Source organism: Epargyreus clarus, unplaced genomic scaffold (assembly GCF_041222505.1).
Source record: "Epargyreus clarus isolate Ecla_fem2 unplaced genomic scaffold, WU_Ecla_fem_2.2 ptg000006l, whole genome shotgun sequence".
NCBI classification, from domain to species: Eukaryota; Metazoa; Arthropoda; class Insecta; order Lepidoptera; family Hesperiidae; genus Epargyreus; species Epargyreus clarus.
This window is the reverse complement of record NW_027332214.1, coordinates 6415624-6442314: the sequence shown is the minus strand read 5'-3', so window position 1 is coordinate 6442314 and position 26691 is coordinate 6415624. Positions and strand designations below refer to the sequence as shown.

Below are 26691 nucleotides of genomic sequence, written 5' to 3'. Positions count from 1 at the left end.
ACAATTAGTAGACAAGTAATAATCAGTCATATTGTTACAAATTCTTTGCTTACCCAAATTATTAAATTTTGAACTGTGATTAGCGAAAAATTGTTAAGATTGATTATTACCTTCGTTTGAAAGTTAGTACAGAAACGTTAAGTAAACTTTGAATTTCTACCTTACTGCGCATCTTCCAAAATGATAAATATGTTCTCATATAAGCGCTTAACAATGTATACATTTTTATTATTGTAAAAATCAATCATTTCGTTTTCAATTAGGTATTAAACATAAGTAAAATTTTACCTGAACACAGATATCATATACGTCTGTATTATTGTACTTATTTATATAAATTAACCCTTAAGAATTTATAAATAACTCAAGGATATTAATAACAAAAATAACACAAAGCATTAAGTAGATATATTTTTGTAATGTAACATGTACAAATTAAATTATTATACTGTATAAAATACTGTATTTTGTTCTCTACTTTTCTTAATTCCATCTATCAACCCTTACAACTCGTATCAGATCGAGTTCTATATATTTCCTAAAAAGAAGGTTACGAATTTGTCACCGCACTGAACCGTTGGCCACTAAACACTAATAAGAAGAGTAGGAGTAGAAAACTTTTTTATGATAGCTAAAAGTATGGTACGAGTAGGTTAAAATAGGATAGGTAGGTGGATTAAGTGGAAGAGTTAGCCTTACAGACATTGGTACTTGTGTGTGTTGTGTACTGTGCGTGTTATACTTATACTCAGTGACAACAGTGAATACAGTACAATTGTTGTTTTTGCACGACTAATGATGCGAAGCATCAGAGAGTGCTTTACGATCGAAAAATTTTTTTCGCTTCATTTTGGCGGCTATTTTTATCATTATAGCCTTGATAGTTCACGGAATCAAGATATTTTGCATACTATTGTCGAGATAATTTAATGGAGATTAATTCCATACTTTTTAAAAATTGATTTACTGCAATAGAATTGGAAAAAAACACCAAAATAGGTCAAAAAAATTTCCTGACCGTCATGTGTGAAACCTGAAAACACTGTAACTTGTGAAAAAATCCATCATTTGAGTTAATTTTTTTTTTTTAAATTGTAATCGACGATTGTAGGTCACTGAATGCGAATGATTAATTAATTCAGTGTCTTTTAATTGCAATTAATAAAAAACGAAAACTACAAGACTGTATATCTATAGATATTATGTACATTTGTTCCACCAGGGGCGCTTGTGCAGTACCTTCTTCCTACTACAGCTTGAGCATTATGAGTCGTGCACTTTTGGATTTTCCAAACTTTTGTTCATAAATTATTTTATTTAGAGACCAATTATGTCACACCTACAAATATGTAGTTACAATATAATATATAATAGTCTGTATTAGTCTAGCTTATAAGTACCTACATATGTACAATTAACTTAATCTACAATTAGCAGGTAAATATTATTATAATACATGATCACATCTCTCGCAGAATACAAATTACTGAAAGTTAAAGCAACTTTATTATTTAAAAAAAAACTTAACTGGTATTAATCTTATTAATTAAGAAATAATAAGAAATCAGTTACAGTTATTAATTATTACTTGATTTGGAAATTATAAATTTTAACAAGCTTTTAAAATGGACGAAGATTAAAGGTTCTAAATTAACCGTCTTAACGAAATGAAATATATACATATTGATTAAGTACAGGTCATTATTAATAATTAGTTAATTATATACACAGCGTGTTCATGTCACACTAATACAAATAAATGTAATTATTGAATGCGATCTATACAGCAATTAATTGTACTCAAATTTTATGCTATTACCTATGTGAACATGTTGCAACTTTACTTATTTACATATCACAAGACAAATTATCGGTATTATACTAGTAATCTTCTTATAGGGTTATTGCGAATACAACTATAAAATGTATATACAGGGTTTAAATTAAGTACAGGAGTACTTCAGAGAGGAGTCCCTAGATTTAATCAGGATCGAATAGGAATTCGGTTCAAGTTTTAAATACTTAGGTATATAAACAAAAATATGATATTCATTTTTGAAAGAATTATTAATTAGGAAAAATTATTGATGAACAGTCAAAAGTCTAATCTGATGACAAAAGAAATAAGTCTTACGAAAACAAATTCCACATGATAAAATAGTTCGTAGTCACTAAAGTGTTCATACGTGGGAGACATATTTTAATTGTATTTTCCTATTATTTAATAATACGTTTTCACATATTCTTTTTATTTCATCGCCACTGAGCATGAAGTATAGCTTTATTCAACTGACTCTATGTTATTAATATTTTCAAACTATTCTTCAATATTGCACGTTTCATTTCTAGGGTTGTACCATCTCTTGTAGCTAAAATCGTCTATTACTTCGTAATCGTAGTCACGATAATTTAATAAATCTTCCAGTCGGTTGATAGCATTGAAGTCTCGTATATCAGTCATAACTGGAGGCACCCTGGTCACACCCGCCTCTTCAGATAAATCCGCGAAGTATTTGTCCTGAAAACCATATTTTTAAAACATACAATTTGAGTAATGCATTAGACATGCAAAAACAATAACGAAATATTAATTACATTTCCCTAAGCATATCTTCTGTCCCTCAGCCATGAAAGTTGTGGCAAGGCAAAGGGTTACAGGAACTAATCAAGCTTATCTTAAGGGTTGAACTTTTCGTGCTTTGACTCTGGAGGAAACACTGTCACAGCTAATACTGTTTATAACATCAGTTAAACGCTGCTGTGTGCTAATTTAAATGGTATTAACACACTCTGCAAACAAAAACAAACCTATTTGAGGCGTTTCAATTAAAACCTCAGGGGTAGCATCACATATGTGGCTGACCTCAGCAACCTAATCGTGCATTGTCACAACACACAATGATAAATTTCTGATTAATCTGTGGGGCTAATTCGGTTGCAAGACTCTCACATAAATAACAAACTAAGAAATCAAGTTAAAAAGCCTTAAAATCTCACCATCTCCACAACAAGGTTGACATTGATCGTCTTCGAGTTCTTTATCGTCGGCAGCGTGAAGAGGTGCTCGAAGAATATCTTAAGCATTTGGTCTTGGGTTGGTAGCTTGAATTTGCCTGCTATCACACTAGCTGCGTACTGACCCTGGAAATTATTAAAATAATGATCCCTCCAATTCCACCTCCACAAATCAAAGATCAAATGAACGATCCTAGGCTCGCACAACTGCCATTCTGAAACATTGGAAGGGCGTGTAGGATACGCCTCAGAGTTCTTAAAAAATGGTGAGTGTGACAAATCTACCAATCCGTACTTGGCACAAACCTCTCTTACTAAGAAAAGAAGATCCATGCCCAGCAGTGGATTGACAATGGTTATTTTTTATGTCCATTACTTTACAAAATGCTATCGTAGGTACCGCCGTAAATTCAGGGCTGACAATGTTTTACAAGTACCATTCACTCACTTGTGCAGCGAAGTGTTCATTTACGTGAATACATATCTACCTGCATTTTTTCAAAGTTATGTGCGTATTAGAAATTAATTATCACTTGCCAAGAAATCTTAAAAAAGTTTTCAAAGGTATGTGAAGTCTACCAATTCGAACTTGACCAGCGCGGTGGACTATGACCTAATCCTTCTCATTCTGAGAGGAGGCCCGTGCCTAGCAGCGGGACAGTACTAGGTTGATGACGATATCTACCTGAGCGTCTAGCAGCCTAGTGATGACCTTATTGACCACTCCAATCACGAACATGGTTGGGTGCATGATGTTCACGATGTTTCGGTGCAAGGGTAGCACATATTTGCCCGTTGTCGTCAGACCGGAACTCTCGTCTAGGAAAGGTTGCCCGAAATTATACCCTGAAACATACAATAGTTATTTCTGAACACGACCATTCCAATAATGTGGAGGTATTTATGGAGTTTTTTCCGCTTCTTCTCCATAGCGAAATACTTTACGAAGTGGTAGTTTGGTGACGTTCAAAAAAAGTGCATTATGTAAAAAGGCATTATATGAGTCAATTTTGTATACTTAAATGAGATTTGAATTTGAATATAACTAACAAAGGAAATACATACTTCTTTCTGAGATTGTTTGACTATTTCACCCCATTTCACCTCAGAATTTTTCATAACCTCATGGACCGAAATTCTGTACAATTAAACCACATAAACATATCATTACAGCTTTCCCCGCTATATATTATCAACCAAATCACATAAACAATCTTCTAACTCACAATATTCTTACTTAGATCCCCATAAGCTTACCATCCCGAAATCCGATAACCAAGAGAATAAACCATAGGCAATCTGCATTATTGCAAAAATTGCCAGAACTATAATAGAAATATATATTTACATATTTCATCTTTTTTATATCATCTTATTCATAGGAATACAAACATTACATTTTATTTTGGAAAAATTAGCCTACCTGTAGCAAAAATCACAGTGTCCACTTCTTCAAAGCTGCCGTCTACGAAAACGACTCCATTCGCCACGAACCCTTTGATGTCTGGTTTCTTTATGTAATTCTCTGGGTAGTTCGGCTGGTTGTACTCCAGATGATGACTGTGGACCAGTTTATCAGCCACTTCCACCAGTTGCGTGGACAAGTCCAGACCAGAGGCCCCCGCGCCCAGGAGGAGAACTTTCCGACCCTTATAATGACATGGGTCCCGGTAATCATGACTGTGGAGAACTGTACCTGTAATCGCCAATTACATAAATATTAGTATAATGAAGTTAAATAATTTATTTTTTTATTATATTGCAACCGGTATGCAGTCCACCTAATGATAGATGGCCATAGACATTACTGATGTTCATGGACGTCAGGTCAATCCCCGATAAGATTAGACTCCTACTTGAGGTTGGCCATATATGCGTGGCTACTCCACACCCTTCAAAGTGGAACACAGACGGCAGAAATACAATAGCGGTGATTCCTCCGGAGTCGACTACAAAAGGTTCTATCACCTTCAAAAATTGCGAAACATGTATTACATTATTTTTGTAGTCTGCTTAAAAAAACATACACATACGTGAGATAATGAAAGTCGGTAACGTAAATCAGTAAACAATATAATCATTAAAATTGTTATATGATATCTGATATCAAATATATTGACTGATATTATCCGACAAGTCATTACAAAATAATAACCGCTCGTTATTCAAGGTAAAACAATCATTGTTAGTTGTACCGTTGTACATAAACTATAAGTTATGGGTAGGGAATGTTACACACCTTGAACTGACATGAACACCATCGTTTAGCCAGGAAGAACTATTTGTTATTGTGTACCACTTAAGTTTATACGATGTATTGATAGTGTAAATATTAATTACCTTATCAGTAATTGTAAATCATATATTGGAAAGGAATGGAATTTTTAAGTACTCTCCATTGTGTTTATGTATGTTTCCTCACAATACTCAGTTTGCATTCAAATTGCCTCACAATTCATAGTTTAAGTAAGTAACATGAAAATAGTTTCACTCATACATAAGGTCTTAGGATACTAAGTGATAGTTCACTTTTCACGCAACTGACTTTGAGTTTGCGCTTTGAACCTCGGACCCCCTTATGAGAGGCCGACTTTCAACCACTAAGATATAACTATGTAATATCATTCTAAGTATTTTTCAGTGTCACATAGAACCATAGATTAGTAAAGATTACTCACTCCTAACAAGAAAATGTACCCAGTTTTGAGAATTGAAATAGTTGCGTAAAAAAGTTTTGCCATGTCTCCGTGCTAAAATGTCCCTAAAATATTTGAAATAATTATTTATTTATTATGTAAATTACGCAGTATTAGTTATTTATTCGTAAATGTTCTCTAAAAATGTTTTTATTTGTCAATAATTCAAAAAAGAACTTACTAATAAGCCGTTTGTGGCTTCATTCAATTTCAAGGCGGCGAAGTATCTTTACTAATCTATGCATAAAACTATTATTTTTAAGAAGTCATTTATCTGCTGATTGCTTATCTCAGAGTACTGATGACAGTGATGACTTACCTCTGAAGGTGTCTAGACCAGCAAACTTTGGTACCACGGGCTGCACGTATTGTCCATTCGCAATAATAACATTGTCGCAATGTACAGTATAGTTGCTGTTATCTGGTGAGTAGTTGTAAATGAGGTCCCAGTGGCTACCGACTCGCTTCACTGACGTCACGTAACTGAGAAGCTGAAATTTAAGGATTTTTAGTTAATTATTACCAATCATTAATTATTCATGTTCGTGTTAGTCCTATTCGTAATCTTATTTACATATTTTTTATTGCATTACACATTGGTGTGTACTTCGTAATGCAATTTACTGTACCATTTGTATAAGTTTACAATCCACGACTCGACCACTCGAATCGAAAGCTTGATAACTCAATCGCCCAAACAAACGGCACCTCTATTATTAGAAACTAAAATTTGACATTTTTTTTTAATATAGTAGTAGCAGACGAGCATGCAGTCCACCTGATGGTAAGTGACTACTGCCGGCCATGGACATCTGTAATCAACCGCAGATATGTTTAGAGATTCCTACCTGGGATCGGCCACAGATGCGCCGCTACTCCTGAGGACTAAGCTGGAACGCCTCGAAAAAGTATGTCTCCCTTATCACACTCTTCAAACCGGAACACAGCTGTACCTAACACTGCTGTTGTGAGGCAGAAATAGGTGTGGCGGTGGTGCTGCCGGAGTCAAACCACAAAGGGTTCTACCACCGTCAAAATGGTACCACATGATGGTAATATACAGATATCGAGTTGTCGAGTTCTCGATTCGAATAATCTAGTTTTTGAAGGTGGTAGAACCCTTTGTGGTTCGACTCCGGCGGCACCACCGCCACACCTATTTCTACCTAATAACAGCAGTGTTAGGCGCTGCTGTGTTCCGATTTGAAGGGTGTGGTAAGGGAGACAGACTTTTCCGAGGCGTTCCAACTTAGTCCTCAGGGGTAGCGGCGCATCTGTGGCTGACCTCAGGTAGGAATATCTAATCCTATCTGGGGTTGATTACAGATGTCCATGGGCGGCAGTAGCTACTTAACATCAGGTGGACTGCATGCTCGTCTGCTACTCTTATATTATAAAAAAAAATTGTTGTTTATTGAATACCCATACGAAGGGTACAGTAGAGAGGCAGATATCTTTAAACGTACTAACAATTTTTGACGTAGAGGTACCGTCGCTATACCTATTTCTGCCTAATAACGGTAGTATTCGCTGCTGTGTTCCACTTTGAAGGGTGTGGTCAGGGAAATTTAGTCCTTAGGGGTAGCAACGCTTCTTTGGCTGACCTTAGGTAGGACTTATAAGGTGGATTTCGTGCGCCTTAGCTACTTACTTCAAAATTATAAATCAAATCAATTATTTATTTCAAAGTAGGTTCTTTACAGAGCACTTTGTGAAATTGACATTTAAATCATATTACTAATTAATTACATGATGGAAATATTAGTTATACATGTCGGAGAAGGACGGCTCTCATCGACATCATTGATAGAATCTATGGGTTTTGTGGGCGTTGTCATAGGGTAGATGCAGGCACAAATACAGTAATCACAGTATTTATTGTTCTCTTAACATGATAACTTCGGATTTACAAAATAACTATACTATACTACTACTATTACTTTACAAACAAAGGATTTGAGCAGCAGGTTCAAGGTAGTGACTACACGCTCCAAAGCACAACGAAATAATGATCCACCTCGATCACTCACATCAGTTCTTATCAAAGTTTCCCCACCGCGCCGCCACATACCTCGACCCCACTAGAGACCTTTTAAGTCTCTGCTCTGATTCTAATACGAAAGCTATACAATGACTTCGATTGATCAAGTACCAATAACATTACTAAAATACTAAAGTAACAGTATAGCTAAAGCTATATTAAATAACTCTGACTCTTCCTCCGACACGGCCATCCTGACGCTTCACACGTCCTCGTGTGACCTTGAAGGATGAGTGCAATTGTTATCTGAAATGAAACATATTTATTTTGGTAAAACTGTATGGTAGGAATGACCTCGAACGGGGACCACATCTGATCAAAAGGAGACCAAAGTATCCCCCGACCAGGTCGCGCGGATTTGGGTAGGCCTATGTCCAGCAGTGGACTTTCAAGGCTGATAGATGGATGGTTGGAGAGTTGTATGGTTAAATATTAAATAACGAGTTTCACAACACTCAGTCACATTAAGCAATGCTTTCACCCTTCACCCTTTGTTGATTTATTGGCACCCATACATTTGACCATTTAAACAATCTTAAAACAAAAATATTGCAGTTAAAGTGTAATCTTAAGTGGGGTCCTAAAATGTTAATGATTAAGAAATTCTCAAACGTTAAAAACAGGACGCCATATCACTCGAAATCTGTCATGGAACTTAGCCAAAGTCATAAACTAAACCCAACTTGGTTTTCAAGTGGCATTTTTGTATTATGAGGTGTCAAATGGCAATGTGTTAAAAATTCTTGGGAATTTCTTTCCTTTCAAGACATAAGTGGCTATAAATTTGCTCTCTATGACCCTCTACGTTATAAAATTAAGAATGTTATGTTGTGACGATGCTTACCTAGCCACTTTACACTTATACTTAAACAATGACTGGTTCTTATTACATTTAACAAGCGAGAGTTCAAGTGCGTAAGAATTGCCCCGTAATGATTTACTTCACTGCGTCCCAAATTAATAAAACGTACACTTTATGTAAGCAATGATATACTTCCAAGGACCAATCGTCAAAATAAACTTATTCGTTCAACTATTGTACAAAAGAAACATTTACCTACACCAAACAATTTTCTATATAATCGGGGCACAAGTAATCTTCCCCTCAGTTAAACAGCCACCACGTCTATTTAACTTATACATAAATATAACTAAAACAGTCTATTAAATGGCCAACTCGCCTATTTAACAAATATATCCATATAATACAACCAGTCCGTTAAATGGCCACCTCGCCTATTTAACAAATATATCCACATAATACAACCAGTCCGCTAAATGGCCACCCCGCCTATTTAACAAATATATCCACATAATACAACCAGTCCGCTAAATGGCCACCTCGCCTATTTAACAAATATATCCACATAATACAACCAGTCCGCTAAATGGCCACCTCGCCTATTTAACAAATATATCCACATAATACAACCAGTCCGTTAAATGGCCACCCCGCCTATTTAACAAATATATCCACATAATACAACCAGTCCGCTAAATGGCCACCTCGCCTATTTAACAAATATATTTTCTTTAATTCTCTTAAACAACCTTTACGTCATCCCTTAAAGCCTTCTGAACGATCATATCGCCGTTAGAAAGCTTTCACTTCACTTACACAGCCTTCGCGCCGTATTATCTACTATCATGGTATTTGGACCATCATATTGCTGTTAAAAAAAAAAACATTTACGTCGCTTGCATAGCCTCCACGACGTGTACCTAAGTATTTCCTAAGTATATGCATCCTATTTGCATAGTCATATCACCTTTAGAATCATATCACCTTAGTTAGTCAAATCTATATACTATTTTAATAGTACACTATAACTGATACACTTACGCTACTAACGTCTATCAACGCTACTAACAAACTTAAAACCCAGTGGACAGTTGGTACAATTAAGGCCATTGTTATTGTTACTTCTTCTTCTAAGATTACATTTTAAAACCTCGCGCTTGACATTTAAATAAGTCATATTTGCCCATTTTATTTGCTTACTGTACGAAAAAAAAACATATTTGAAATACATGTACGATTGTCTTTATTGCGATTTTGTAGACATCACATAGAAGTTAAGAACTCGATAGGTTTCCGCACGAAGTGTTCCTTCACGACAATAGTAAGTGATTAATAATTTCTAATACGCACAAAACTTCTAAAAACTAAAAGGTGCGTGCCTGGAGTTGAAACCTAGGTCCCAGCGATCGAGAAGCCATGCTTCAACCCCTAGGCTATCACTGTTTTTTTTTTTTTTTTTTTTTTAATATTTTATAATCATAATCCCATACTATAACTTATTCTAACCACGACGCCAATTAAAGAGCGGCCACTGGTACGTTGATTTAATTTTATACCATCTTTATTTATACGGCTTCTTCTATACCTTAAACAATATTTATAGACATGGATTTTTTTTTTATAATTATTAATACTTAGCTAGCCATATGTGTTTAAACACGTTACCAACAAATAAGCAGGGCAGCAATTCTACCATGAAAACACGCTAGACTCGAATTTGTAAAATTGATAACTTTAATCCAAATCAATCAAAATTGTATAGTTATCAATTACTAATTTTGATAAAAATAAATTGAATGCTTTAGTCTCCAAAACAAATACCAATCCAAACCAAATAAAAATCCAAAAAAAACGTATATAGCGACGACACTGGAAGCTCAATGTAAGCCCAAAAAGGTTTTTTTTTTTTTTTTTTTATACTTCGCATTGGTAGAAATATTTTTTTATGTCGTTTATACTTCAAATGTACGAGATACATACGAGATATTATGTACAGTTAACTAATCGAAAAAAAAATCTACGGAACAAATACACTAGTAATGATGTAAACAAGGACACAAGCAACAAAAAAGTAAGAATTATGTTAGTTATGGAAAATTTTAAAGTCACAAAGAAATTATACAGTGTTTGTTTATAAATATTGTTATGTAGCGAATAATCTCTTTAATATGTATTTTGACATTTTTTTTTTCTGTGTTACATTATTCTTCAAAAATTCAAACTAGTTTATATCGACGAGAAAAAAAATAAAAGATATATCACATCCATTACAGTGTAATATTGACTATCATCACACCAATACCGCAGACATAATCTAGTAAACTATAATTAATATTGTACTGTCACGTTTCGTTTTGATGCGATAGGTGAGCATTTACTTGAGGACACCTTTTCATAATAATAGTTTGAAAAATATTACTTTGGATCAAATACTCTAGTAACTCTCAAAATTTAATCCGAATCTTAGTTATTTTTATATTATATTATTATAGCGGCGCTATCTCGACAGTAAAAAAATAGATCAAACTGCCCGAAACATTAATCCCATGCGTAAAACGTTCATTTATCAAAATCTTTTTGTAGGGGTAACAAAATTAGTAACAAAATTAGGGGTAACAAAATTACGAGTATATCTAAAATCATCGTCGTCGTCAATCAGATTTGATATATTAACAGTAACATTTTGCAATCCAAAAACTAAACTGTGAAATGCAATCATTGAAAAGAAAACTGCATTCCTATTAATTCCTTCAAAGTATTCGTAATTTAATTCCTAATTTCCTTCATACGTTAATAATTATCATGTCACATATATGTAACCAATACCATATGCTTCTATTAACTTGCATGAAACCATACTGACGGCTTTAGAAGTGTCTCTTGAAGGAGATTATAAATGTGGTTAAAATTTTAATACAAAAATGTTATCTTGCGTCACACGAACAGTTACATTATTTGACTTATATTTCAGAACGACTTACGCATTTATTAATAAAATTGGTAACAACTCTTGGATGATAAATTTCCTCCCTTTGTTCAGTTTATTGCTGATTTAATTATAGTTAAATTATTATTAAATTATTATTGGTATTAGTCTTAAACACCAAGCATAGTACCTACTGTCTTCTCTATTAAATTTGATTCTATTATCTGTTAACATCAACCTGTAATGTGTAAATCTACCAAGAACAGTAAGTATATTACTGTTAATATTGATTGAAATATCACTGTCTTATTCTATAGGTCTCGACATATCAAAATACAACAGCCAACGTCTTATTCATTTAACTTACTAATCTATGATTTAACTATTATATTTATGTAATCAAAATTATATCTAACTCTTATGTTAATAACACACATTCAATCCAGATGTGGTTATTTAACCTTTCTTCAGCTTTTTTTTTTAGCATAAATAAAATTATAACGTCATAAACACAGAATACTTAAATGTATTTCACAATAAAATGCAAGAATCTACATTTTTTATCGTTATATTAGGTATTTTAATTTCTGGCCATTATTTCTCTTTTTTTATCCTAATTAGCATCAGAATCAGAAACAAAATGAATATTGCTCACCAAATTGTGTGAAGAACTCGGGCTTTATACAACACACGTCCACTCGTGTACTATGTCCTATACAGTCAGATGAAAGGTTTTACTTGTTTTTAGCTGACCATAATCTCCAACTGCACGTTCGTATATGAAATTCAGCGGCACGCTTATATCATCAGGTGACTTGTAGCCTCGTCATAGCCATCGTCGTATTGAGGCACTTGGAATTTCGAACATAGTGTAGTTTTCCGTTGGTTTAACTGAAACATTTATAACAGCTATGACAACAAATAACAAATTGTCCACAAGCTAATAAAAAATGTAAAATCTGGGATAAGATTAAGGTCCTGTATTGTAGACTTTCATATTTTTCTACAAATAAAATGTCACGTTACAAAGGAACGAACTAATAACATATAATTTGTCCTGAATGGACTAAATTATTTTATTTTATCTAAAATGATCTATGCTGTAGTAATTATATCATATAACCCATATCGCATAAACATATGGACAACGAAACACTCACAACATTGTAAAATATCACATATAACCGAGAAAAAAAAATCTTAAAATTTTACAATCTTCATAACAGAATCTTTCATAGTAACACTCAAAAAATAAAAGAGAGAAAAAAAATACTCCCCTGACTTCAGCTGTTCATCAACCAAACAATCACAGGTTGCACCTCCTCAGGATGAAACTCAGGTTATGTCTTTAGACCAACTTTCGCAAGTTGCGCAGCTCCTCCAGAAGTAATTTGTTATTTTACTATTTCTCGTTGAACACCGCCGCCGTTATTTGTTACACTCAATTCACTTAAGTCTTTTGTGCCTGCACAGATCCCGCTTCTGATGTCGGAGAAGGACGGCTCTCATCGACATCATTGATAGAATCTATGGGTTTTGTGGGCGTTGTCATAGGGTAGATGCAGGCACAAATACAGTAATCACAGTATTTATTGTTCTCTTAACATGATAACTTCGGATTTACAAAATAACTATACTATACTACTACTATTACTTTACAAACAAAGGATTTGAGCAGCAGGTTCAAGGTAGTGACTACACGCTCCAAAGCACAACGAAATAATGATCCACCTCGATCACTCACATCAGTTCTTATCAAAGTTTCCCCACCGCGCCGCCACATACCTCGACCCCACTAGAGACCTTTTAAGTCTCTGCTCTGATTCTAATACGAAAGCTATACAATGACTTCGATTGATCAAGTACCAATAACATTACTAAAATACTAAAGTAACAGTATAGCTAAAGCTATATTAAATAACTCTGACTCTTCCTCCGACATACATATCCATAGTTTAATCCATCATTTGCCTTATTGCATGATAATTATACTTATACACGGAATGGCTTAGATATACAATAATTATTTATCATTTAAGTGTCATTTACCATTACATAACACCAATTTCATAACTGTAGAAAACCAGTCTAGCTAGAACGTCAAGACATGTCTTATTCTACGAGTTACTTGCTTTACTCTCATTTTCTAAAACTTATATTTTGTATCAATTAACTCAATTAAACATTATAGGTCAGGTTTTATAGGTAAGGTCGAATTACCTAATTCATAAGTTCCTCGATTTTAGGGTTCCGTATCCAAAGATCAACCCCTGTTTGCCCGTCTATCCATTTATAACAGGGCTCTATCTCTTAAATCGTAGCAGATAGATACTTATTTCTAACAGAATGTATATTGTTCTGGCCATTAAAAACAAGCACTAAAAATAAAAAAGTATATATAAATTCGGTAATACGGAACCCTCTACGTGCGAGTACGACTCGTACTTGACCAATTATTCTTATCAAGTTCAATTTTAGAAATCAGTCACGTTTTAGTTATATTCCGTTCATATGTCCTTGTAAATTGATTGGGAAAAAATATATAGGTATACGATACCAGAAAAGCGTATTCAATTACATATGCGATATTATTGTACGAGTAGTACCTATAGCCAAACTCAATGTGATTGATTAAATGACAAAAAACGTAAAAAAAATTAAATCGAGCTGTGCCCCACGGTTTCAACCGCATTTAAAAGTGTAATACGTGTGAAATGTTTTTTTTTGTTTGGCGCGAAACCCTAATTCTTTTTGTAAAATAAATTTAGCCCAAGTTACTCTCTATAACATCAGCTAATTGTTAGCCATCCGCTGTTACTGGTAACAGTCCTGTAAAAATCCGTCCAGCTTTATTAACGATTAGCCAGATCAAACAGACAGACAGACATTTTAATAACTTTTTAATACTTTCATATGTATTTACACAGTGAGAGACCGTTATTTTGACATAAAAAATAGATAGTAATTTTATTCATTTGTTTTATTTATTCATTCATTTATTCATTTTATTTTATCCATCAAATAGTCTGCTCATCGGCTACTTTAATCTTATGTATAAAGATAATAAGTATACATCGTGATACATAATATTATATCAATTTGTTTAAAGATATGTAAATATTAGATTTCATTAATACGATTGCGTTATCTAGTCATGTGAGAAGTCGCATGTGGTCTATTATTGCACAATCTCAGCGAAGTTGCGACCAAAAATCTTGCAATACATTAACATCAACATAGTTCATATGAGGAATTGTTGAATGCATTAGTATCATCATCATCATCAACAACCCATTACTGTCCCACTGCTGGGCACGGGTCTCCTCTCAGAATGAGAAGGATTAGGCCATAGTCCACCGCGCTGGCCAAGTGCGTATTGGTAGACTTCACATACCTTTAAGATTTTTTATAAATCTCTCAGGTATGCAGGTTTCCTCACGATGTTTTCCTTCACCGTTTAAGCAAGTGATAATTAATTTCTAATACGCACATAAATTTGAAAATAATAGCATTAGTATAATGACTTTTAATTTGTTATGCAATTTGTACGCAATTATCTTTATTTATATATAAGTGAGCTATCTAATATATACCTACCTATCCGACTAATCGAGTCTTCCTACCTGCATGTTGTCAATGTGGTATTATAGATTTAATCGCGCCATTGACTGGAGTTGATCATTGATTTTGATAGATATGTTTTTGGCACAAGCGATTATTATTTTCTCTCTCAAACATTTGTCATTTAAATAATAACATATTAAAGAACAACAATTTGCTACAATGTCTAATGCATTTATAATTAAAAACATAATGTACGAAGAGCCCATAGATTAGTAAAGATACTTCGCCGCCTTGAAATTGTATGAAGCCACAAACGGCTTATTTTAGTAAGTTCTTTTTTTTTATTCTTGACAAATAAAAACATTTTTATAGAAAATTTACGAATATATAACTAATACTGCGTAACTTACATAATAAATATATAATTATTTCAAATATTTTAGAGACATTTTAGCACGGAGACGTGGCAAAACTTTTTTACGCAACTATTTCAATTCTAAAAACTGGGTACATTTTCTTGTTAGGAGTGAGTAATCTTTACTAATCTATGGAAGAGCCAGGTTGCCTGGAAGAGATCGCTATGTAAGTGATAAGGTCGCCAATTGTACATTAGTTTATTTTTATTTTTTACTTGTAATTTGGTGTACAATAAAGAGTTTTGTATTGTATTATTATTGTATTTATATCTATTATTTTTTTATTTTGTCTTGTATCTCGCACAAAATATATTTTTAGTATTAAAAAAAAAAACAAAAAATGTATATGGAACAGAAAACAATTGACGATCGTGAGAAAAAATCTATTGAAAAATCGAATTTATCAGTGTTTTACAACGTCCTCGCTTATTCTAACACTTAGGTACGTTTAAGGCAAACATACTTACTTGAATGTCATCCAAGAGCCCGAAGTCTTTGGCGAATTTTCTTACATATTTGCTAAAACAGCTTCCACTCGGGTAGGACGGAGTGTCCTCAGGAAACGGAAAACCGTTGAACTCCATGGTCTGGCGAGGAGTGTTTGTCCTAAAACAATATTTGATAAAGTAAGTTTACCAAAATCTTTTTGTAAAATGATAAAACTCTTCGTTATTTGCATGTGATGGGATCCTTATTTTCGTCTAATGAAGTGGGAAGTAAGCAATTACGAGTACAGAGCAGACCAATCAACATGGCAACGTAGTGTAGTATGCTCAGACATTTCCCAGTGAAAGTGGAATCCTTTGTGATTCGACTCCGCAAGGCACCATTGCCACACCTATTTCAGCCCAATAATTGTTTACCCTACTTTGCACCGGTTTGAAGAGTCTGGTAAGGTTGTCATACTTATTCGATGCGTCCCAACTTGGTACTTAAGGGTAGCAACGCTTCTGTAGCCGAGGTCAGGTAAGAAACTAATCTTATCGCGTGTTTGCTTACAGATGTTGAAGGGCATCAGTAGCCAATTTCCATCAGACAGACTGCATGCTCGTTTGCTACTCTATATTACAAAAAACGTCGGGAAATACCCATCTCTAATATTGGAAAATAATACGTCTTGCAATGGTTGCAAAACGTATTAAGTATCTAGCTACTACGGGTGTAGTAGCTAGATACTTAATTAGGTCAGTCTTATGCACATCTATGTGTACAGTCTGCACAGTGGACAGTTGCTACGAACGCTGGCCTTTCTACCTATTAACAGCAAATTTGTGTTTAATAGAGTTTGAAAGTGAAAAATATTACAGTTCAGAGGTAGCAACGCGTTTTTGATCGACTCCAAATAAGACTACAATCCTGTGTGAGATTGATTACATGTCTATAAATAGCAGTAACCTCTTAAAAATCTTATGCATCTCAAATTAGTAGCCATTTTCAAAGGATATTAACAACATATTAGAACACACAACATTAAACAACACATTAAGATAGAAAATACATTCTAACAGGTTTCTTTGAGCTATTTAATGAGCTAATTTGTATGTGCAGTTGACATTTAACTGATTTTAAGCAGAAAATTTCCAAAACTTCTTAGAATTGAAGCCATGCCTCTACTGTGACCGTGAAAACACTATTCCTCCAATTATCGCGAAAAATAAAAATAAAAAAAAACATTTCGCATCGGAATTACTTAACAAAATACGTTATTGTTTGTACCAAATCGTGTATAGAGAAAGCAGCTGTAAAAAGCATTGACCTCTTATTCAAAAGAAGACTAACATGAGATAACACTGTTGCTCGCATCATACATCATTCGATCGATGTCATTCCCAAAAGTTGTTGATGTAGTGGATCCATTTTAGACCGGTTGGCAGGTAGACGAGCAAAGAAACTTAACAAACTTGCTACATTTTCTGCGATTTTGCGATTCGGATGCATGACGGAATCAGTCGTCTTGTCGTAATTCCTTCTACTGTCCCACTGCTGGGCACTTTATCTCAGTGTGAGAGGGATTTAGGTCATAGCCCACCGAGCTGGCCAAGTGCGAATCAGACATCACACGCTTTTGCAAACATTATTTTTTTTTAGGACCCCTCAGGTGTGTAGGTTTCGTCATCATATGTATATATATCATGCCTGGGCTTGGAACCTCGAACCTTCTGAATGAGAGTCCGAGCTTCAACTTGGTTATCACTGCATGTGCCATCAATATAGCCATGTCATCAATTTATATTTTTTACAAATTACACAAACCACAAACGTTACGTTCAAAAGTAGCAAATGTGCTTCTGCCTTATCAATGGTTTCACCGAGTGCTCAAAAAACAGACTTGTTTACAATTCTTAAGCCGGTCATGTATACGTATGTGGTAATCGCTTACGGTGGCCCTGATTAAAATGGATTAGTCCAAGCTTTTCTCTCATTATCACACATCTCACGTTTAATGAATGAAGAAGCCAATAGTATGCGAAGGTTGGCAGCTGATATGACTCAGTGTTTGTAGCCTCATTATTGTTTGTGATACGTCATAATCAGGTGCAAAGCTGCAATACCCAGAATATTTGTATTGAGGATTAACAACTAGGTATCAGTATATCTAATGCAAATTTGAGAAATAGGCTGGTATCCCTAAAATCTAAAAATAGACTCCCTCCAAAATGGGTGTCAAATTGTTATCAGAATAAAAAAAATTTTGAACACCTATCTCGGTTTTGAAGAGTTTGCACATATTAATCGGAGAATATGGCTTAACCGAAATACAGATCAATAAACGGAAGATATAAAATCAAGTTAAGTACATCTAACCCAAATAAAAAAATGTGTTATATTTCCTACGAATTATTTATTTTTAGAAACTCTTAGTTAAAATCCAATCTTTACCTAACTAAGATCGAAATTTGACAGTGACTAAAATGAATAAATGAACAAATCGATCTTTCAAAAGCAATGTATTGAATGGATTAATTATTATAACGTTCGTACACACGGCCTAACGAATTTGCCTTCTCAGAAAAACAAACACTTAATAGACAAAACTAATTCGCAAACAAACTTTTTTATAACCACAGTTCTTATTCAATCTTGCGGTGTAGGATTACCGTCATGGTTAAGGTCAACTAGTCAAACTTTGCGGTACTTATGTTACATTACTGCTTACGGATAACATTACTGCAAGAGGAAAACTACAGTAGTTAGCGAGTTCTAAGATTTATGGTATTATTAAAATTTACGTCAGCAAAGTAAACAAATTATAAATCGTAGTTTTTTTTAACAAATAATTGTTAAAAAAAAAAATTGCAATTTATTTAAATTTATACCCATGCTTTGTTTGTGTACTCCTAAGCTGATAAATGGACAGATCCACTTTCTCTTTGGTTTTAAGGGAGGTAATAAATGAGCCTGTAGCACTAACGACTTGATGGATTTTGAACATAATAGATGTCATTGTCGGATTTGTCTCAATTGTGAAAGTGACATATTTTTAAGCAGTGAGATTTGTTTTTAGGATTTTTTATTTGAAGATTTTATCATTTGGACTTCGGGATATACTTCACGGATAGTTCACTTTCCACTCCAGTATAAAACCTTAAACCCTCATTCTTACCTCAGATATTTGTACTGACTCGTCGCTAGTGGCACGCCGTATTCGTCAGTGCCAACCCGGGGGTCGAACCGCCATTGGCCTCCAACATCCTTGGCAGCTTCGAACACGGTAAAATTGATGCCATACTCCTTCAAATATCTCGCTGCCGCCAGACCAGAGTATCCAGCGCCGATCACACAAGTATGAGAGGGGACTTGAGGCTGAAACAGATAAAGACTTTATTAAGACAGATACTAGTATATATTTTCAATGGTATTCCACCATTCGGTACATTTTTCTAATACGGGTTAAGAATATCCGTATTTTTTATAGCACTAAAGCGGCCAACGAACATGCAGTTCACCTGATGGTGAATGGTTAGTACCATATGGAAATCTATAATCATCTCCAAATAAAATAATATTCAGTTAAACCCAATCAACCGAGCCGAAATTTCCATACACGTTTGTTTTGGTTGACAACCCATGATTGAATCTATAAAAAATTAAATCGATATTTTACATAATTTTGAAACTAAAATACTGATTTTTTGTCTTCATTTAAATAATCTGATTTTTTATCTTCTTATTTGCATGTGGGTGTCATGGCCTTGTTGCTAACCGCATGCGGGTTGCAAATACATTATTATACTGTTGAAAAAGCTAATGGTAATTGGATCGGTACCGCCACCCATGGAGATCTGTAATCTACCCCAGAGAAGACTGAAGTCCTACCTGGCGTCGGCCACAGATGCGTTGTTAACCCTGAGGACTAAGACGGAATGGCTCAACTAAGTATGTCTCCTTAACCTTTTTTTTTTTTTGTTGACGAGGGGGAAACCTTCAAAAGGTACCCGACGCCGTGGGAGCGACGACGGGTTATGTGGGACTTTTACCGCACTAAAACCCGCCCGGTGACCGTCCTCAGCGCTGGGTAGAGGACTCCGAGATCTCTAATGAAACCGGAGTCCTCTTGGCGCGTGGCCCCGTCTGGCTCCGCCCAGATGATTATGAAGCTCGCCACTACGTGTGGAGCGTACGACGGTATGAGGTCACACATACCATCCTTCTTCCAGGGTTCGCTAGCCAAGCGGTTAGAGCTCCCACTCTTGCCGCCCGCAACCCCGAAAGCCCCCTTTTAGTCGACTCTTACGACAGACAGAGGATACCGTAGCCCTATTCTGATCCCGGAACTACAGGGACAATATCTCCTTTACCTACTTCACCCTTCAAACCAAAACATCGCAACGCTGAACACTATTGTTATAAGGCAGTAAAGGTAGTGGCAGTGAACAAGTGAATTGCCCGTTATGCCAGTCCCTAGAAGAGTAACCTCCGAATTCTACTAGTGCAATACAACATATCTAATTCAAATATTTCTTATCAGAATAACTTCATTGGCATTACAGAATAACTCAATTTGAATATAATTTCCGTCAGTTAATGCAATACAGGTGATAACTCGAGCGAGAAGTGGTCAACCTTCGGAAATGCATACGAGTAGAATGTACTGTTAAGTAATATTTGTTTACGAAATCTTGCAGAGTTCCTAAAAGTTTACCTACGATCGTGAAGTTTTAGTCATTACTATATAGGTTTATCTTGTTTTCCCAGTAGTCTCAGGACAGTAGAGCTACAGTATCCCCTACCCTTCGTAAGAGACGACTAAAGGTATCCGGTGTTGCAGACTTCAAAAGTTGGAGCTCAATCCGCCCGGTTAGCAGAATCCCGGGAAGGGTCACGGTACATGTGGTCGCATACCATTGTAAACGTCTGAAAGAATAGGTTGAACGTAAGCTCTCCTTGAGGAGAGACCGATAGGGGCATTTTACTCAGAGGACTCCGCGTTCCGTCAGAGATCGTCAGATTATGTTGATCTACCGTAGATCTAAATGAGTTCAGTTATATCTATGTAAATCATAAGTATATTAAGTCTTGGTTACTTCATACATGATGTAAGCGCGTTATGACAAGTTTTATTAATTACAAATTTATTATAACGACGTGACTCATAGATCAATACGATGACATTATATGATTTAATATATAATAACAATTAATTGAAACGCGAATAATCCCGCGGTCTGTGTACATTATAGTTGACTTACAAGGTTAAGCAATGTCGGACGGGTTGGGAAATTGTTGGGTGCTAGTTTTGTCCCTATAGTTGCGGGATCAGCATATGACAACAGTATCTCTTGCTTGTCGTAAGAGGCGACTAAAAGGAGGCTTCCGGGGTTTCGGGCGTCAAGAGTGTGAGCTCGAATCGACGGCAGTATGTGTGGTTGAATACAGTCGTACGCACCAAACGGTGTGGCAAGCGCAATATCCAGAGATGCAGCAGAGCTAGGCGGGCCAATGCGCGCATACGACTTGGGCTTCTTGGGTATGCCGATGTCCTCTACGCAGCGCCGAGGATGGCCACAGGGGGAAAACCGCTAGTTTAAATAACGAAATGTGAACGTATCATCTGAACCCTAGTGTCTAAATGAATAAACACATTAAGCCGGTGATGTTTTAGATACCGGACGGTAAACGTTAGATATCAAAGGCCTTACGCCGACCACTAGTAGACACCGTGGCCTCAATTGGACAAACGTAAAATATGTGTCTCTACCATTGTTGTAAAAACACCTTTTTCCACTGAGTACTGACACCATCAAGGTCCACACGCATGAGGATGATTGAATGTATAAGACGGACACATCGCCAGTCATAATTAGGTACTATCAGCCATTACATTATTATTTCTATCCGTGACACCGTTGCTCAGTGGACCTTCGTATTGACTAGTCACTGAAGATATTAGCCACATTGTGTGCATGTAGAATTGTACTTAGTATTACGAAATTAGCATAAAGGTAGATTCACACGACACTGCAACGAAAGCGGCACCAACAGTTTGTTTGACCTCTAAGGACGGCAGCACACACTGGTGGAATTTTAACTTGGGTATCAGAGTCAGGTCATAAATACTATCGGTTATACAAAATAAAGCCGCAGTATCCTTAAAATCTATTAGGAATGCACCAGCGAGTACTAGCCCAAGCCCAAGCCAACTTCCTAAACCTCTTTCGTATTATGAGAAAATATTTGTGCCTAGTTGTGGGACAATAATTAATGATAATGATACACAGCTTTACAAGGCTCTACAAGGAACGTTCGAATGAACGTACTCCTTTGGAACATAGTAGAGTTTAAGTTATCGTCTAGACTAACAACATAAGTTGTCACGTTACGATGAAGTCCATCGATAACAAATCCACTTTATGACCAAGTTACGAATACGAATGGAAAATATATGTACATATTTATTAAACTAGTAAGGGCTAGTAAACGGAACATCTTTTTTAAATAATATTGAAGTAGCAGGCAGTCTAACTGATGGTAAGACTGCGGGAACCGTTGGATCAGAGGGCACGGCGGCGATTGAAGTGGCGCCAGTTCGGGGAGGCCTGGACCTTAAAATGTGCTTCTTCGTCTTCTTCTTAAAGTACCTCTCCAACTAGTGAAGGTTGGCTATCAGCTTCTTGCTATTCTCCTTGCTTTTAGCCCAGCGGAATAGCTCAGCGGCGCTGGCTATTCCGGTCCACTCTCGGATGTTGCGTCACTACGACTTCTTAGATGGTGGTGGTTAGATGGAGTTAAATTAGTTTTGATGTATTTTAATCGACATTCGTATTATATCTATACTTAATATTATAAAGAGGAAAATTTGTTTGTCTGTTTGATTGTAATGAATAGGCTCAAAAACTACTGGACCGATTTTAAAAATTAATTCACCATTCGAAAGCTACATTATCCACGAGTAACACAGGCTATATTTTATATGAAATATATTTGATAAATAGATTTTGAGGCGGTACAAAGTTTGCCGGGTCAGCTAGTTATTAATATAAATTAGATAGTAAAAATTTGTTTTATTTTCAGAAATGGTCAGTATTCGGTGCCACTATCAGTATAGTTGTGATGCTGTTTGTGATGCTCTCAGGCCCAGCGCTGATGTGGACTAGCTACGGCCTGGTGGTAGATGCTATATACGCTGCTCTATATATACATATATATACCTAATATATTGTTCATTATTTGCACACAAACATTTCAACACTTAGGGTGATAGTCTCGGGAGGAAGTTAAATAAAATAATGTTTTTATATCGCGTAATTTATTCATAAGATGCAATAAAAAGGACAACCGAGTAGAATTAACACATACTTATGGCCACCGGGGAATGGTTCTCAACGATCTTTCGTACATATTCACGACTTATAAAGATTTGCAAGTGATTTCCTCATTATTGTAGTTTCCTTCATGTGATTACTTTTATTTGTATCTTATCTATCACTGGAATTCCGCAAGTTTGTATAAATACTTATTGCTATAACTTGCGCAATATTATTGAACTTATTAAATGCGTGGAATATTTGTTTCAAATTTATTTTTTTATTGTGTTTATTTATTATTTTATTAGTTATATCTAAATAATTAGTACATTATCTAAATTATTATTATGGCCTATTGGTCCTTGGCGTCTCGATTGAGTGGTCCGAGGTTCGAATCCCAGGGATCTCTGATTTCCGAAAGTTATGTGCTCATTAAAAATTAATTACCCCTTGCTTGAGCGGAGAAAAAAAATTATAAAAGTCATGTGAAGCCTACTAATACGCACTTGGCTAGCGCGGTAGACATTGTCCTAATCCTTCTAATTCTGAGAGAAGACCTGTGCCCAGCAGTGGGTAACGGTAATAGGTTGATGACGAATTGTTACGTATTTTCAGGTAAGGAAAAAAAAACTTTACATATATAAATGCCTGATAAATGATCTTTCTAGGTTTCTCCTGATGTTTTTCATCACTGAGATTTTACGTCATTTTTTACACGACTTCGACGTCAACATGTCATTGTGATGGACAACCCCATATTTAGTTGTAAGGATGTAGCGCGTATAGTGAATATAATTTTTAAATGTACAAACATACTTAAGGTATTATAATAAAATTGATTTTTAAAATTAATTGACCATCCGACTTAATAATCGAACTTCTGAACATTTTCAACAACATCATTTTGTTTTGTTTTTTGAAAGTAATATCCGATTCAGAATTAGGTGTCCAAAATGTAAACAAAGGTGTTGACCTATCAAGAAAATATGTTTCAAATGGTAGCTTCTTATTTTTGACAATATTAAATTAATACAACGATAATAAAATAATAATCTAAATAATTAAAATCAATTCACATTTTCCAATATTTATATTACCTCAATTTTAATTCATACAGTAATAATAATAAAAAACAAGACTTATGGTAGAAAATTAAATTGTGACAATGGTAACACAATCGGGATCCAAAACATTTTTTGTGCCGCCATTTTTAAGTTTCGTAGTTGATATTATTCATTTTCGTGATCGTGGTGGAACTGTAATGTTTTCTAGTTTTCATAGCGCGTTTTTTTTTAATTGTGTGCAATTATTAAGTTTTTGTTTTTTGTTGAGTTTGTTAGGGTTTGCAATACGTGTAATCGTATTTTGACAATGACATTTCTTTGTTTACATTTTGGACACCTAATTATGAATCAGACTATAGGTTCTTTACAGCACTGTTTTTAAACGACAAATTATCTACCACTACGCAAGGTTTGTTTATGGAGAAGAAGCAAAGAAGAAAAACTTATCCTAACTAATATTATCAATTTGAAAGTGAGTTTTGTTTGCTACGCTTTCACACCTTAACTACATAACCGATTGTCATGAAATTTTTTACATACGTTGTTAGCAGATCAAAAAAGGGCATAAGGTACCTTACAACAGTACAAAAACCTCTGACCACGAGTGAAGCCACAGAAAACTAGTATTAATTTATTTAGGTATGTAAGTAATTTGTGACAGCCCTAAAACATAACCTACAAACAAGGAGCGACATTACATGACCGGTTGGTTGCGAAACTTCCCGCCTCGGTTCAACTTTCCGCAGTCAACTGCACGATGCACGCAGACACACAAACGATTATCGTTATATTGTTACGATTGTGCATATTGTATAATAACTTACTATGTATGCCAGCGCGTGATATTTGCTTTGAAACAAACAGAATAAGAGGTGGTAGAACCCTTTGTGATTCAACTCCGGTGGCACCGCCGCCGCAACTATTTCTGCTTAATAACAGCAGTGTTAAAAGCTGCTGTTTTCCGCTTTGAAGAGTGTGATAAGGGAGACAATTATTCCAGGAGTTCCGCAGTAGTCCTACAGGTAACAAACACATCTATGACCGCACGGTAAACTCACCTCTCTTACGTGATAATTGCTGCCTAATTATGAAATTTTGATCTTTGGTAGGCACTCTTACAATAGATGGATTGATTATATTACTACCTACCAGGCATAAAAAATAACAATATTATTTCAAGAATAACTTTCACTTTAACCAATAATTACAGTATCCAATTAAACACTTAAACACTTTACGCGTGTTCTACCTATTTATTTAACGCTGGGTTCACTGACATTTTTATTTGTTATGTGATATCAATCAATCGTATCTTATGATTGCGTTAGTTAAGCAAATAGAAAATCTTTACACGCATCTGCGTCAGGAGGGTATTGTTTTTCAGTTTTCTCAACAAAAAGTACCAAAAATCTCCCAAAACTATATCTGTTTTGTTCCCGCCTGTAGCATGTTCAAATTAGGCCGTTTAATTTCTTATTGAATATGTTATTATTATGGTTCATAATTATTTTCATGCAGTCGATTTGTTTATTTTTTTAATTACTTAGGTTGTTTAATTTATTTAAAAATACTGATAATATAATTATAATATAAAGTTATTAGATACTCGTCACTAACTACCATAGATTTATCGCGTTATTGAATTAAATTAAATTAATTAGAAATATAGAAATTAATAATATTCCGTGTCTAATTTTATGACTAAGAAGTTTAATTATAAAATTGTATTATCCATTTACTGGCATTAATTGGTCACTCGAATTTAAAAATAATCTTCCGTCCGAAAACCTTGCCAATTTCACAAACACATTACTAAATACTTAACATGATATTTAATTTTATATTGTTTCCGCATTAAAATAATAAATAAAAGCAGCGAGTACTTATCAGATCAACAAACGAATATTATTAAAAGATAATTAAGAGTTAAGAACATATTAAACATAAAGGACAACCCATAATCTAATTTTCATAAATTTTATATGTTATTTAGTTCTCGGTAAATCCTACAAAAGTACATACAAAGGTAAATACAAATATACATATCGAATTTTAAATTTTCTTTATTTAGTCCAATAAAATTAATGAAACCTAAACAAATTGCAGATAAATTAAATTATTAGATATCAATTACTCCTATTGTAATTCATCTAAATACATTTCAATAATAAAAATTAATTAAATTCGAAAACGCGAAACTTACCAAAGACAATCCATCCGTTACTCCCAGAATAAAATACGTTAAGCACAGAAGAGTCACATAGAGAAGCATAACGAACTTCATTTTTAAAACACTTCTAAGTTCTACACATGGATTACTGGCAGCGCGTGAGATGAATAAAAAATAAATCGAGTGTGCGGCTTGATTTGTTCGCGGTGCTAAGACAAGTGAGTCGTCTTGCGAGGGCTGGAAGAACCACTT

The 26691-nt window shown here is 34.9% G+C and overlaps 1 protein-coding gene across 1 annotated transcript; it reads right to left on the bottom strand.

Moving 5' to 3' along the window:
* Positions 1–1295: 1295 nt before the first annotated feature.
* On the bottom strand, positions 1296–26691 carry FMO1 (flavin-dependent monooxygenase FMO1). The gene is made up of 8 exons (XM_073073858.1): positions 26473–26691; positions 19065–19264; positions 15928–16066; positions 6031–6202; positions 4439–4711; positions 3701–3861; positions 2998–3141; positions 1296–2518 (listed from the first exon to the last, which is right to left on the bottom strand). The coding sequence occupies exons 1-8, from the start codon at positions 26551–26553 to the stop codon at positions 2318–2320; spliced, it is 1371 nt and encodes a 456-aa protein (XP_072929959.1). The 5' UTR covers positions 26554–26691; the 3' UTR covers positions 1296–2317.

Coding starts and splice junctions, on each gene's coding strand:
- FMO1 (XM_073073858.1), bottom strand. CDS start 26,553: ATGAAGTTCGTTATGCTTCTCTATGTGACTCTTCTGTGCTTAACGTAT. Junction 16,067..19,064: donor AGTCAGTACAAATATCTGAG/GTAAGAATGAGG, acceptor ATATTGTTTTAG/GACAAACACTCCTCGCCAGA. Junction 3,142..3,700: donor CTAGGCTGCTAGACGCTCAG/GTAGATATCGTC, acceptor AATAATTTCCAG/GGTCAGTACGCAGCTAGTGT.